Genomic DNA, 16506 nt, shown 5'->3' with positions numbered 1-16506 from the left:
CACTTCAGCGAGCAGCCGCTAACAGAAAGAAAAGGTCCTTATCCAGATCGATCAAGACCGTTTAGAAAACGCCGCCACGAAGTTCACGGACGTCCCTTACTTAGAAGGGGAAGAGTTATCGTAAGTTTATTCCCATAGGTTTCATTATCTGATAGCTACAGTTGCCTTCCCAGCTTTCGCTCAGGTCAGTCACATTCGGCGACCTTAGAACAGCGTGCCACCTCATGCAACCAGCTGCATTAGCGATGACACGGTATGGTTGCATCTAGGGTTGGCACACGTCGCTGTGCGCCGGCAGAGCAGCAGCAGTTTTACATGACGCCGTGGGCTAGGTGAACTGTTAGAGTAGCTAATAAGTTTCAGTTTAAATGTAGACTCACAAAAGCTAGCCAGAAGGCAGCTTTAATAAAATAAAGTTTTAATTATCAAACAAAACCACCGCTAAAGCGTACTGATGATGAAGGCTTAGCACCCTTCGAAATGGATCTATCTGCGCAGCTATGGCAGGTTGTCTGAAAAATTTTCCCCATACTATTCCAAAAACAAATTACAATTTTTCAATTATAGAAAAATTAAAAAAGGAAAAATTATTATCATAAAAATTATTGATCTTGCCATGAGCTCGAATCGAACCTGGAATCCTTTATCAACAGCCGATAAAACCAAACCCATCGACAACAAATTAATATAATAATTTTTTTATCCTAAATATTGGAACCTAAGCTATGTTTTAAGCTTCAGGTGGGGTAGTTCCTTAAATCTCGAAGGCCAAATTTTCATATTTAGACTTTTTTAATTTTCACTATTCCTGAGTAACGCAGTAAAAACGTCATCCCCCATGTTGCTTTGTCATCGGGTTCTGAAGTACGTCCTTAGTTTCAAAAATCTAGCTCAATTGGAAGTTACTCAAATAGGGGTTGCAAGATTCCACATGTTCTAAATGGACTTACTAAATATTTCGATCCCTGTCCCATCTTATAAACTCTTTTATCATAAAAGCAAAATTTCCAAGTTCGGCCGGTTTTTTAAATTTTTACGATTCCTGACACACCTAGCGAAAATTGTTTTCCAACGTGTTGCATTGTCATTTATTTCTGAAGCATGTTCCCAGATTCAGCAATATACGTAGCTCTACGGGAAGTTATTCAAATAGCGGCCTCAATTCTACATATTGTATATTAGTGGTGGGGTTATTTTCGAATTATATTCGAATAAACGTTATTCGAATAAAGAATAAAATTATTCGTTTCAAATAATTCGACTACTATTTATTCGAACTTTTTATTTGAACATTTATTCGAATTCCTTTCATTATTATTCGAATAGCGCGCACCGAACTATTCGAAAAGTGCGTCCGAACTATTCGAATAGCAAAATAAAAAAATCCTGTTTATCTTACGCTCATCGCATGTACATCTATGTATACACACATATATTTATGTGTGTATAGATGCATACATATGTGCACATATATTTGTTTGTTTGGGGTTGGTTTGTTAATATTCATTTATTTAGTTATATATATTTACGTCACCAAAGTTGTGCTTGGGTCTTAAGCTAGAAATATCAGGTTCGATAACCACTGCACTCATCACAGAACTTTGCTTATTAGTAACCAAGTGTGTAAATGCTCATACCTAAATGTACATGTATTTTAATAAGATTAATATGGTAGGGATTTTTGTTTGCCATATAGGTACATACATACATATGTATGTACGTTGTATGGAAAAAATTTGTTTTGATATCTTTTGGTTTGTATAAACATCTAATTGGCCACCATTAAAGAAATATTTTTTACATGTCATTGTCAACATTTTTTACTGAAATAAAGTTTGAATCAATCCTTTTTGTACAAAGACGTTTTAAAATATAGAAACGTAACAAAATTTTAGTGGAACTAGTAAGTAGTTTCAAAAACGACTGCTTGCATGTTTTTGCCGCTCCTTAAAATTTTGATTGTCCTTGAACGCATTAAACGCTGTAATATACATACCAAACTGTGCATATAAGCATATAACAACATGTACATGTATTATTCTTGCAAATTCCTTTGAAATCAGGTTTATATAAGCGAATAAACAAATAAAAGGATCGAATAAATATTATTCAAATTACGAATACCCGGCGAATAAAAGAGTTTATTATTCGAATAGTCCCACCCCTACTTTCTATGTATATTTAAATATCTTGATCCTTTTCCCATCTGGGAAACAATTTTATCCTAAATATTACAACCTAACAGAGTCTGAAGCTTCGTTCAAAGTTTCAGGTCTCTGGGTTGTTTGGAAGTTGCTTAAAGCAGAAGTTTCAAGTTTAGACGATATTTTGAATATTCTCGATCCCTGGACCACCTAGCCCATGTTAAGTTGTAATCGGGTTCTGATGCGTGTACCAAATTTCAAGACTCTAGCACCCCGGGAAGTTTGTAGTGAAATTTGCGGAAAAACATGAAACAAAACTGATATAAAGGAAGTAAAATATAACGAATTTTTGATTTAAGATATTTAAATATGTTCAACCTTAGTAATCATCATTATATTCGCAGCGGCGGTCGTTGCAAAGCAAAAAGCTATACATAGTAATAGAAGTCCAACAATGATGCCTACTGCTGACGAATTGAACTGCGATATAGCAACAATAAATCCACAATACCCAGTATCAGGAACTCCAATGGATTGGAAAACTGTAAGGACAGTTTGAAAAAAGTACACGAAGAAGAATACCATAAAGTTAAAGCTGGAATCATTGCGGAAAGCTTTATAAGCTGGCCGGAACCTAAAATCCAAAAACAGGCAAATTAAGATGTGTGTGCTGTAACTATGCACCTATTCCATTACTTCAACTTACCAGCAAATATATGATGCAGGAGTGGACAGCATAGCATAAAATATAGCTAAACCAAAGGTTGTAAACTCTCCAGTATGCAACAAAAGTATCAGACCACCAATTATGTTGACTACCATGGTCATAGTGTAAACTGAAATCGTCATAAATTTAATATTAGTTACATAGTCGCCAATTTTTTCCCTATTCAGAATTATATTTTGGAGAAAGGTATTTAATCAGAGATTATACTGTCAAACATCTCATCGAAAAATAACTGTCGCCTTAGAGAAACCAAATTCGAATCATACTTGGGCCCACTTGCAGAACTTTTCAACTCTGAGTTAATTTTATAATTTGTGAAAATATGAACTCATGTACTGCGTATGTCGAGGTTTATTTTGGATAAGAATGATTTTAACCGTTTACAGTATTCTTAGCGAAGTTATCCCAGAGTACTGCGATGTTCGGGTATTGGACACTGAGAAAAGAGCTCGCGGGAATTCATCGGCATAAGATCTTGCCGGCTGTTTGCGGATGAAGCTTTTTTTATTTAAATTTACGAATTCTTGTGCGGCGCATTTTGTCATAGTGCTTATCTGTTGGAACGCGCAGCGAAGCAACTGGGAAGACTAGATAGAAAGCTGTTAATTTTGTGACATAACTCATCAATGAAAGGGACAGGATCTGTTGTCATTATTGTGAAGTAATCGGCGGGAGAGAGCTTTAGAATGAAACATTTGTTTAATTCTTCCTAGTTTTGATTCTACGTTCTTAAATTGTACCGATTCCTGCCAAACATAGAAATAGTTTGCTGTCCACCTGGGATAAGGTAGAAGGGTAGACCCTTCCAAGTCTTGCACGTGCCGTGACTGACTGTTTAAAAATTCGTTGACAAAGTTTAACGCTACGAGTAGTGTCCTAAAGTAAGGTTTTTGATCTGCAATTTAGTTGAGTGCTGATGGCATTTAACTCGATGGCGGTGCAAGATAAATGTAAAATAAGGAGCATGACGGTTCCTAGTGTCTTCGCTACAGGTGACATGTGAGATATCGGGCGATGTGAGTTCCCTTATGTAGCTAGTTTTCGCGGCTTCAGTAGCGGTACCCTACATTTTGTACGATGAAGTGGGTGGCCAGAGTCAAGTTGAAGACAAGGAATTTAAGGTTTTTTAACATCGATATTGCAATCCTGTACGGGCCTACTACTTTTGATGGTTCAGCGGATTTTGATGGTTTCTTCAACCACTTGTTATTATTGTTGTACCGGTGCTTTGCCCCATCCAATAGGTGCGACCACTCACAAAATGTCATCAATATCATCTACAGGAGGCCAAGGAAACATGCAGTTTCAAAAGGGATGATCCAGAGTTTGAGAAGTATTAGAGGCGTTGGTTCCACATTGCAATTGAAAAGATGGTTGGCGTCACGTGGGAACATATTGCAAGCAGTACATACATTATGTATGTCGGGGTTGATTCTAGAGAGGTAAGAGATTAATTAATCTGTTACAGTATCCAGATCGAAGTTGAGCTAGAGTGACGCGCGTCTTCATAGAGAGGACGCTTTCCTCTTCTGCGACTTCAGGGTATTTATTAATGACGATGCTCGCCGGACAATTCCTGGCAAATAGGTCCGACGCCTTTTGTGGATATAAATGAGGAACTGTTTGTGTTTTTCTTCTGCATACGACTGCGTTGTCAGGTGCGGTATTTTCTCATAATGCTGGCGGAGTTACTTCTTAAGCCCCTAGGAGGTGGGACCTTTTTAATCAGTCGTCTGTTGCGATGCCCAGGTATCTGGGTATTCAACAGAAATTGTTTGCTCAACATTTTATTTCTCTACCTAATGGGGAGTACCCTTGGCTGATTGTTTAGGGAGACAAAAGAAGACACCCCGGAGCAGTTCTGAGAGCGGTGCTTTGGGTGTAAGACAGTCGGTAGCGTAATGCCGCCGACGTGGATGTCCAATGTGGTCGACATTTGCAGCGTCCATGTTGTAAATAAGGCGGTGACAATGTGAGGGTGGCGACAAATCTGGAGAGATCAGAGAGATAGCCGATGATTTTACTACAAAGCTCATTGATGTGTGGCCTGGACTTGTGATCATTATTGTGCACTCATCGGCGTAAGATACAATGATGACTCCTTCTTGTGGCGAAGGCAGCTCCGATATGTAGAAGTTAAAGAAAAGCAGGGACAGGACAACACCTAGTGGTACCCCTTGTTTAATTCTTCTGGGTTTAGATGTTACGTTCCTGAACTGCACCAATACTTGCCGACCAGACAGATCATTTACGGTCCACCTTTGGAGACCCGGAGGAAAAGGGGACACTTGCAAGTCAGGCAGTATCGTGCCGTGGTTGACTGTCTCAAAAGCTTTTGACAGGTCTAGCGCTACGCGCTGTTCTGTGGGGGAGTTTTTAATTCAATCCGCATTTTATGTGCGTGTTAGTGGGGTGGCAGTGCTATGCAGTTTTCGAAAGCAATGCTGAGGATTGGCAAGATGCAAGTTTGCAGTGAAGCAGAATGGCTTCAAGTGTCTTGGCGACAAGCGATAGGAGAGATATTGGACGACAAGATTCTCCTACATTAGCTGCTTTACTAGGCTTTAATAGCGAAACCACCCATTTTCCATTTTTCGGAGATGATGAAGGTGGACAGGGACAGATTGAGGACAGTGCTATGCAGTTTTCGAAAGCAATGCTGATGATTGGCAAGATGCAAGTTTGCTGTGAAGGAGTGAAGCAGAATGGCTTCAAGTTTCTTGGCGACTATCGATAGAAGAGATATTGGAGCATAAGATTATCCAACATTAGCTGCTTTACCAAGCTTTAATAGCGAAACCACCATAGCCATTTTCCATTTTTCGGAGATGACGAAGGTGGACAGGGACAGGTTGAAGACATGTGCTAGATAATTAAATCCCTATTTTCCAAGTTTTTTTAGCATCGGCATGGCTATGCCGTCTGGGCCTACTGCCTTAGATGGTTTAGCATGAAGGATGCCAACTTCAACCTCTTTGGCGGTAATGGTAATTGAGGCGTTCAGTGTTTATGCTTGTGTGCGCGTCTCTTGGTCCGCCGTCTGGCAGTAGAATGCATTACATACTGTCGGCAGAAAGCTCTCGCGCATTTCTTCGCACCCGACAGCACTTTTTCGCCGAGCCGTATATTTTGGCGTTATGCTTAGTTGGATTTGATAGAGACTTTACGGTAGAAAATAGCTTACCTACACCGACAGATTCTTTAAATGCTCGCCTAAAGATATTGTTAAAACATGCATAGCTATAAAGTCAGTGCCTCGTGTAGCTAATTCTACTGATAGTCATAGTGTTAGACGATTTCAATTTATCGTGTATATCGTGTACGGAGCTTTAACAAATTGAATCGGCTCCATGTTAAGCTGCGTAATAATCACGTCGCAACTATCACCAATGCTGTGGACGCTCGTTATAAACCAATTGCTTAGGTGGTTCAACGGAGGGCCAGTCATACTTACGGCATGTGCATATGACGTTTCAGTCAGGCACTTCGGGATGTACATGCCTGGGCATCTGGTGTCGGGTTAACCGCCAACGCGAAAAACCGATCTTGTTTAATTACTAGGAAATATAAGGTCCCTAATTGGACTAAGCCTAAGATTGGAGGGTAACCCTATAAGAAAAATATTGCACAAAGCATTTAGGAGTTTTACTAGATAGTAAGTTATCGTGGAAGCTCCATGTGGAAAAGAGAGCGAAGAAAGCCTTCGCGGCACTGTATGCATGGAAAGGGATTCTAGGATAAACGTGAGGCCTTTCACCCAAACTCTCTCATTGGGTATTTACGACAATTTTCAAACCGAAACTTTACTATGAGGTCCTTGTTAGGAAGACAGCAACACGAGAAGGACGTATAGGAAAAAAACTTGTGGGGATATGCAGAGTATCAATGATTACCATAACGGGAGCCCTAAACTCTACCCGACAGCAGCATTGCATGCCATTCTACAAATCCCGCTGCAGACCTAATGGCCAGAAATATCGCATTAGCAATTACAAGGCTGAAAGCCTCGAGGCAGCTTGAGTGCAGGCCTTATGGTCATAGCAGCATATCGCTGTCTAATATCGGGCAATCGAAATGTATAGTCCCGTGCCTGAGTTCGAAAGAAATATTGGGGCCACAATTGAGTCGGAGGGAAGCTACCAGGGTGCAGAATGACAGAACATACTATACACGTATAAGCGAATGTTTCCAAATTAATGGAAGGGGTCGGGTGTGCTGTTTATTTTGTCGATCAAAAAATAAGTAGACCCTAAAGGCTGTTATATTACTGCGGCGTCTTTCTGGTAGAAGTTATAGCCGTGAAAAAAGCAGCGGAAATGCTGGCGGAAGCGTGCTTAAGCTGCAGTCGCGTAAATATATATATTGATAGTCAAGCGCCGATTAGGGTAATAATATCACACAGTCCTTTATAAATAATTGTTCTTGACAGCAAAAAGTATTAGAACAACTTCGCTCAGGCCGGACCATACATCTAAACTGGGTTCCCGGTCATAAAGGGATAGAAGGTAACGATAAGGCCGTCGATGAGTTGGCAAAGGAATGTGCAGCACTCATAGGCCTTCCAATCCTTTTAAGAGAAATATAAAGGAGACAGGTGTTGGATATGATGCATTAAGCAGGAAAGGCGTGAACAGAAGCGCGGGGCTGCAAAATTGCCTTCGATATTAGACGGCCACCGTGGTATGATGGTAGCGTGCTCCGCCTATCACACCGTATGCCCTGGGTTCACACCCCGGGCAAAGCAACATCAAAATTTTAGAAATAGGGGTTTTCAATTAGAAGAAAATTTTTCTAAATGGGGTCGCCCCTCGGCAGTGTTTGGCAAGCGCTCCGGGTGTATTTCTGCCATGAAAAGCTCTCAGTGAAAACTCATATGCCTTGCAGATGCCGTTCGGAGTCGGCATAAAACATGTAGGTCCCGTCCGGCCAATTTGTAGGGAAAATCAAGAGGAGCACGAGGCAAATTGGAAGAGAAGCTCGACCCTAGATCTCTTCGGAGGTTATCGCCCATATCTCCAAAGAAAGAAGACTTAAGGCACGCGCTGGGCATACTAACTGGCCACTGCCTTCTGGCGTGACATGCTTAAGTTAGGCCTCGTCAGTAACAGTAATAACAGGTGTGGGAAGTGCGTGCTGCAGGAAGAAACGGTTGAGCACGTTCTGTGTTCTTGTACTGTGCTCGCCAGGTCCAGGCTCCAGCTATTTATTAGGGGCTGCAAAATTGACAGATCTCGAGGTAGGAATTAAGCTAGGTCCTAGAAAACTTCTAGTATTTTTATTTATTTACTTATACAGTCTACAAAATTCAATCCTTACAGACTAGATATTATTATATTAGGTATAATTAAAAACTTTCTTAGCTAACTACACTGGTTTACAGCCAAAATGCACCAGAGACGCCATTATGAAATTCCTATGTAAAATCACGCCCTGATTCCGAAAATCATCTATGGTAACGTTTTTGAGATATTTACAAACAACAGTTTCTTCAAAAAAAAAAAAAAAATTGGGTCCACTTAATAATAGAAATTCCAAAACGGCTTTTAAAAGGTAATAAAATTTTGCTATAAACTGTGCATACAAAACTTTTTGCTAGACTTTGCGCTTTACGGACTTTTTTAATTTTTTTTGTAAAAATAAAAAAAATGTGTACTTTGCAAGCAAGGATCTCGAAAACTTTTAATTTTTTTGCAATTTTTTTCTCTCTAAGCTCTGTTTTATTACACAAAAAATAAGCAATTCAACAAAATCGATGAACTAATACAAAAGTTATAAGCATTTAAATAAACATATCCATATAGTAAAACTTCAGTACCCCACAAATAATAGCATACGCACATATGATTCTGTCTTAACTTTATGATCTTAGTTTATAATTGAAAAAGTTATGTGTTCTCTTATGAGAAACCAACAGTAGTCACCCATCATAGCGACATCCCAGAATCCTTGATACCGACTTTCAATCATTTTCATTTGCTGGTGAAACCTTTCGCCATGTTCGCCACTTTCGTCGCCAAGATTTTGCGGGAAAAATTCAAATGGGAGTGTAGAAAATTAATTTTTAGACATATTTACTCCTGAAAGAAAATAAAAAAGTATATTAGATAAATACATAAGTGACACATTAGTATATAATTTTCCTAGGCTGGATTTATCTTTCAATTCAGAAGAAATTTGTTGTTTACATTTTTCTTGTTGTTGTTGTTGTTGTAGGAATGCTTCGCTCCACCTAACAGCCGCGACCGATCACAAATTGTCATCAATATCCTCTAACGGGAGTCCAAGGAAACTTGCCGTTTCAACAGGGGTGGACCATAAGCAAAGGGGTGTAGCAGAGGCGTTGGTTCCACATTACAATTAAAGAGATGGTTGGTGTCATGTGGGGACACATTGCAAGCGGGGCATACATTTTGTATGTCGGGGTTGATTCTGGATAGATAAGAGTTTAACCTGTTACAGTATCCAGAACGAAGTTGAGCAAGAGTGACACGCGTTTCCCTGGGGAGTATGCGTTCCTCTTCCGCGAGTTTTGGATACTTTTCTTTGAGTACTGGATTCACCGGGCAATTCCCGGCATAAAGGTCCGACGCCTGTTTATGGAGTTCCCCAAGGACCTGCTTGTGTTTTTTCGCATCATACGGCTGGGTTCTCAGGTGCCGTATTTCCTCAAAATGCTTACGGAGATGACTCCTTAAGCCCCTAGGCGGTGCTGGTTCATCAATCAGATGTCTGTTGGGATGCTCAGGTTTCTGGGTATTCCACAGGAACTGTTTGGTCAGCATCTCATTTCTCTCCCTGATGGGGTGTATTCTCGCCTCATTATGCAGATGGTGTTCTGGGGACATAAGAAGACAGCCCGTGGCAATTCTGAGAACAGTATTTTGGCAGGCCCGCAGCTTCTTCCAGTGGGTAATTTTTAGGCTTGGCGACCATATGGGTGACGCGTAGCACGTAATCGGCTGGCTAATTGCTTTGTATGTAGTCATGAGCGTTTCTTTATCTTTTCCCCAAGTACTGCCAGCGAGGGATTTGAGGATTTTGTTACGGCTCTAAATTCTCGGAACAATTGCGGCTGCGTGCTCACCAAAATGTAGATCCTGATCAAACGTCACACCCAAGATTTTGGGGTGTAGGACAGTCGGTAGCGTAGTGCCATCGACGTGGATGTTCAAAATGGTCGACATTTGGGACGTCCATATTGTAAATAAGGTCGCGGAAGATTTAGTCGGTGATAATGCCAGGTTTCGCGAGGCGAAAAAACTGGAGAGATCAGGGAGGTAGCCGTTTATTTTATTGTATAGCTCATCGATCTTTGGGCCTGGGTCTATGGCCATTATTGTGCAGTCATCGGCGTAGGAAACGATTGTGACTCCTTCCGGTGGTGAAGGTAGCTTAGATATATAGAAATTAAACAAAAGTGGGGATAGGACACCACCCTGTGGCACCCCTTGTTTAATTCTCCTTGGTTTTGATGTTTCGTTTCTAAATTGCACCGATGCCTGCCGACGACCTAGATAATTTGCGGTCCACCTTTTAAGACATGGGGGAAGGGTAGACCCTTCCAGGTCTTGCAGTAACGAGCCTTGGTTGACCGTATCAAAAGCTTTTGATAGGCCTAGCGCTACGAGTACTGTTCTATGGTGGGGGTATTGATTTAAACCGCAATTTATCTGGGTGCTAATGGCATTTAGCGCGGTGGTAGTGCTATGGAGTTTTCCGAAGCCATGCTGATGAGAAGCTAGCTGCAAATTTGCTTGGAAATAAGGGAGCAAAATGGCTTCAAGCGTCTTTGCTACTGGCGATAGGAGAGATATCGGACGATACGATTCTCCTATGTTAGCTAGTTTCCCAGGCTTTAGTAGCGGGACCACCTTGGCCATTTTCCATTTCTCGGGTATGACAAAGGTGGAAAGAGACAGGTTGAAGACATGGGCTAAATATTTGAAACCCTCTTTCCCTAGGCTTTTTAGCATCGGCACGGCTATGCCGTCTGGGCCCACTGCTTTGGATGGTTTAGCGCGACGTATGGCGTCCTCAACCTCTTTAGCGGTGGTGGTGATTGGTGACGCGCTGAATTTGTGTATATGTGCGTGTCTATTGGCCCTCCGTCTATCTTTGTCGACCGTAGAATGCATTATATATTGTCGGCAGAAAGCGCTCGCGCATTTTTTCGCATCCGTCAGCACTTTGTCGCCAAAGGCGATTGAAACTTTGTCTTTGTGCTTAGTCGGATTCGATAGGGACTTTACGGTGGACCAAAGTTTACCTACAACGGTAGAGAAGTTACAACGTCTTAGGTGCTCCTCCCATTTCGCCCGCTTGTGTTCGTCCACAAGCAATCTGATGCGTTGGTTTATATCCCTTATTTGGGGGTCGCCTGGATCAAGCTGTTTTATAAGGTCACGTTCTCTCGCTAAGTTTGCGGCCTCCGCCGGGAAGTGGGGCCGGATTTCGGGGATTCTCCCGGGGGGAATGAAACGTGCCGAGGCGGATTCAATGACCTTACGGAAGGCACGCTCTCCTTGGCGGACATCAGTCGGGATAGGGAGGGCAGCAAAGAGGTTGTCTGTAAAAGAGTTATATTCTTCCCACTTTCCTTTTTTGAAGTTTATGAAAGTGTGTTTTTCGGTGACGATGAAGTCGGCGGTACGCCCGAGCGAAATAAGTATAGGCAGGTGGTCGGATGCCAATGTTACCATCGGCTGCCAGTTGACGCGGTTTACGAGTTCTGCGCTCACGATTGAGATATCTGGCGAACTGTGACAGCTTCCTACCATATGTGTGGGGGCGTCTCCGTTTATTGTACAGAACGTCGTTTCTTCTATTTGATCCGCCAACATCTCACCCCTACTGACCGCCCGCAAGTTTGAGTTCCATAGATCGTGATGGGCATTGAAATCGCCTAAGATGGTGCGATTGTTGCCAGTGAGTAAGGCTCTGATATTAGGGCGGTATCCACTGGGGCAACAGGTGACAGGAGGGATGTAAATGTTGATGATTTCTAGGTTTGCATCGCCTGACCGGACAGATAGGTCTTGACGTTCTAAGACATTGTCCCTGCGGTCGATGCCAGGATCAAATATATAATATTGCACAGAGTGGTGTATGATAAACGCGAGGCCGCCTCCATTTCCGCTCTCGCGGTCTTTCCTGTGGACATTATACCCAGAGCAGGTCTGCAATGCACATCTTGCTGTGAGTTTAGTCTCTCGAACCGCAGCAATGCGGATGTTGTGCCGCTTCATGAAATCGACTATCTACGCAATCTTCCCAGTTAGTCCATTACAGTTTAACTGCAGAATTCTGAAGTGCATAAGGGGAGACGCCGCCACTCTGGGGGTAAGTGACGGGTGACTACGCCTGTTTTGTGGAAGGCCAGGACGCAATTGCTGTTGTTGCCCTGGGACTGGGGGTCCTTGGGCAAGCATTGGGGTACCCGGATGATTTGGCTTTGCGACCTGGCAACATGGCGCGATGAAACCCGTCAGGGGGGTTGCCGTCGCGGAGACCAGAACATCTAGGAAAGTGGCACCACCCAAGGCAGGAGCTGCATTGGGCGGATGTCGGAAACATATATATTCTGTGATGGCAAACGGTGCAAACGGAGGTAGGGACTAAGAGTCTGTTTCCCTGACCTACACGATTGCTGCGGGGGGGGGGGGGGGGGGGGAGAAGACGGGGGCAGGGGCTGATGCTCATTCTTGTTTGTTCGGAACTGAACGATGAATTCAGATTTAGCGATGTATATTCTCATGTAAATTTAAAAAATTTAATACAAGTTTATTGTTTATCGGACAGATAGGTTTTAAGTTAACTGAGAAAACGGTCTTAAATATGTTTTTTTGTTTACCCATTTCCGCATAGTTTTTGATTAAGTCGTTCACTATCATCTCGTAGTTAGGACTTTTGTGTTTGCCTAAAAAAGAAGTAACGACCTTTTCAAAAGAATCCCACGCTGCTGCCTCCACTGGTGACAATAGTTCTTTGAAAGGATTATTGGTCATGATTTTCCTTAGTTGCGGTCCCACAAAAATCCCTTCCTTTATTTTTGCTTCTGAAATCTCTGGAAAGATTGACTCAAATGATGAAAAGCTTCGCCTTCTTTGTCCAAAACCTTGACAAAGTTTTTGATAAGGCCGAGCTTGATGGGGAGCGAAGGTATAATTATTTTTTCCTTCTTTATAAGTGGGGAGTATTTTATGTTATCCACCCTAACTTGAAACTCGATTCGTTCTGGCCAATCCTTTATAATGTAGTGGTCTTGACGAGCTCGGCTATACCATTTGCATAGACAGCAAAAGTATTTCGTGTATCCACTTTGTAGACCACATAGCATTCCAACGACTTTAAGATCGGCACATATTTTCCAATCATGTTCTTCGTATTTGATTAATTTGAGCAATTAATACTTATCTCATACGTTTCCTTCGTATTTACAGTATGCGCGATCGGGATAGATGGCTTTTGGTTGCCAATATGCAATAAGACGGCCTTTAAAATTAATTTATTGCCGTCTTTGAACAATCGCCACTCTTTTGAATCATATGGTTCACCAAACTGTTTGAATATACCAGCAATGCTTTTGCAGTAACAAACACTGTCCTCCTTCGTATAGTACTTGGAAAATTGTTCGTGGCGAGTTCTATAATATGTTACCTTAACATCGGATGAAACAAATTTAAATTGTTGCATACGAGAGGCGTGTAGTTCGACATTTTCCTTAAACAATTCCAAATCCCTTATCCAATCATTGAGTTGTGCTTGTGACAAAGAGTTTCTTTCGTTTTCCGTTTGAAATCCAGTACAACATGATACCGCGTCATCAGATACTACTGTTGAAAATGAAACTGGAGCCGGAACTAAAGTTAAATTTGATTCTGGAAATGTAGCTTCCATTGAATTTAGTTCTGGTAATGACACTGTAGATACGCTCGCATAGGTTACTTTTCTTGACTTTCCAACACCAAGTACTTTTGTAATACAAATATGGCAGTCCGTTGATTGGCAAGTTGAATCCCTTCACTTCATTGGTGTAATAAATTTCATATTTCGCCTAAATAGATAGTTTTTTAGGCTCAATTCCAAAATACTTATAGTATGCAACTTTCAAAGGATTTGAAAACACACGTCGCACCCTTTTAACGATAAATTTACCGCAGATGAAACAGAACATATCTGAATCATTTGTACACTCAAACTCTCTTTTACTCATATTATATTTTTAAGTAAATGACGGGTTATAAACTGCAATTATAAACTGAACAGTATCCGACGAGCCTTGCAGATATTATGAAGGAACAAGGCGCATGTACTATTATTTATACTTAGATCAAGTAAAAATTCAAGCCTGCCTAGACAAAAAGGTTCCCTAGTTCTACAAAGAAAACACTACCTGCCTTAAAAATATGCTCTTGCTTTAAATGTACCTGGGTTTGAGAAAACGACACTAACAGTTTTTTGTATCTAATAACCCTTCGAAAATCTACCTGCTAACTAACTGATATACGAATACTAACACATATGTACCAGTAGGGTACTTAAGTATTAAATGGATATATTTACTTGAATGCTTATAAATTTTGTATTAGTCCATCGATTTTGTTGAATGAAAGCTTATTTTTTTTTTGTAATAAAACAGAGCCTAGAGAGAAAAAAATCTGCAAAAAAATAAAAAGTTTTCGAGAGCCTTCCTCGCAAAGTACAAATTTTTTTATATTGTTATAAAAAAATTGAAAAAATCCGTAATGGTTGTTCGTTATCTTTGAATCTGCAGGGCCTAGCAAAAAGTGTTGTATGCACAGTTTATAGCAAATTTTATTACCTTTTTTTGGGAATTGCTCAATTCGTTCTTGAGATATATATGATTAAGTGGACCCAATTTTTTATTTAAATTTTTTTAAAAAAAAAAAAAAAAAAACAGTAATTCGTAGATATCTCAAAAACGTTACCATATAGTTAAAAATAACCTTGATTATCGGAATCAGGGGGTGATTTTACATAGGAATTTCATAATGGTGTCTCTGGGGCCGGAAAAAAAATTGGAATTTGTGATCCAGTGTTATTAATTAAATAACGAAAATAGATTTAATTTGAACTGATCAATATTAAAATTAAAATTAATGATATTAGAGTAAGTATTACAAAGATTGATATATCTAGTAATTGCCACATTATCACCATACTTCGTATAATGCGTTGCACTTTCAAATATACGAACGCCCCTTAAACTACGAGGAGGAATATATAAAAGGAACAAAATTTCTAGAGCCGTGTAATTGAGGTGTCTATTAATTATATTATATACAAAGATAATTGAGAAATATTTCCTTCTGCCATGCAAGGACTGCAAACCTAGTAGCTTACGCCTCCCATCATATGAAGGGAGGAAACAATGCCACTGAAGTTTACATAATGCGAATTTTGTAAATATCGTTTGCACACGTTCTGAATATGTACAACTGATTAATATATAGCGATTTTAAAGTCAATGGATCCTTGAATTCTTTGGTGTTTCGTCTTATGAACCCTAGCATAGCACAGGCTTTAGACACCATAAAGTCTATAAAGGAGTTCAGAATTTTGTGTATTTGATGTTGGAAATGTTGCTATAGCAAATGAAAGCTACGGATAGTGAGGAACTTTTTCGTTTTCAATTTTTTCATTGCATATTTTGTTTTGTTTTGACGTTGTTGATTCGCTATTCAGTATTGAAAAAAATAAACTACACTTTATGATGTTGCGTATGTGCCGTGACGTAGCAAATGCATAGCCGAGTATTTTGTAGTGTATTGTAATCAATATGTCACATCTGTTGACAATGCAATGATACTAGACCATTTGCACAAAATCCTGAACTCCCTCTATGTGTTTCGAGAATGTGAGCTTTGAATCGAAGAAACACCCAAATCTTTCATTTCCTCACATCGAGATATTTTACACCTGTTTAGCTCATTGCCAAATGTAATGTTTCTCGTAGACATTCTTGAGAACGCTACTACATAGCACTTGTTGATATTCAGTTTTAGGGGATTAAGCTTTGGATTTTGGATATTCGATTTGCCACAAAGGTATGAAATGATGCTGCCGAAGAGTTTATCCAGGCTAAGACAATTTGGAAGTCTATCCAAAAAAACCGTAGATCCAGCTTTACCTTGTTAGTCAAGTCTACACCTAAGACTGCCGCACATAGCTCTAATCGTGGTAGGATTTGTTTCTTTATTGGTATAAAATTTATCAATAACAGGCTTTTCTGATCTAAGTCCAGCGTGCAAATAAAACTAGATTATTCCACTATTTTCCCAACGTTTCGCTAATCTTTGTTAGCATCTTCAGGGGGGTATTTATTTTAAAAATCCCTGCCACAAACAAAAGTTAAAATTACAAGATAGTTAAATGAGTAAAAATTTTTAACAAGAAACACTTACACTATTGTATTTCGTATCGAAAACATGAACATAAAACAACAAAAACATTAGTCACTTAAACATATACATGAATAAACTATAATCAGTACCATCTAACCATCATGGTAGTCTTGTCAATACTAAATATTCTTATTTTTATATTTGTAAACATGCTATGTAGGCGGCAGCAATGTTTTCTGTGTCCTCGCGTTTGTTCATTGTCTTTTCTCGT

At 40.3% G+C, this 16506-nt stretch overlaps 1 protein-coding gene across 2 annotated transcripts in view; it reads right to left on the bottom strand.

Annotated features, from left to right (window-relative positions):
• Scamp (secretory carrier membrane protein) overlaps nucleotides 1-16506 on the bottom strand; it is a 260179-nt gene that overhangs the window by 52697 nt on the left and 190976 nt on the right. Inside the window, exons 3-5 of one of the 2 annotated variants that reach the window (XM_067782316.1) lie at nucleotides 2851-2980; nucleotides 2523-2778; nucleotides 1526-2461 (exon numbers count right to left, since the gene is read on the bottom strand). In XM_067782316.1, coding sequence (XP_067638417.1) covers nucleotides 2402-2461; nucleotides 2523-2778; nucleotides 2851-2980 — 446 coding nt within the window. In that variant the 3' untranslated portion in view covers nucleotides 1526-2401. Of the gene's footprint in view, nucleotides 1-1525; nucleotides 2462-2522; nucleotides 2779-2850; nucleotides 2981-16506 lie in introns of those variants that run through there. The other variant, XM_067782314.1, reaches the window with a different exon arrangement.

The sequence above is a fragment of the Eurosta solidaginis genome, chromosome 4, assembly GCF_040869045.1.
Source record: "Eurosta solidaginis isolate ZX-2024a chromosome 4, ASM4086904v1, whole genome shotgun sequence".
NCBI lineage: Eukaryota > Metazoa > Arthropoda > Insecta > Diptera > Tephritidae > Eurosta > Eurosta solidaginis.
Note: the sequence above shows the minus strand (reverse complement) of the source record. Positions and strands in the feature narration are given on the sequence as shown.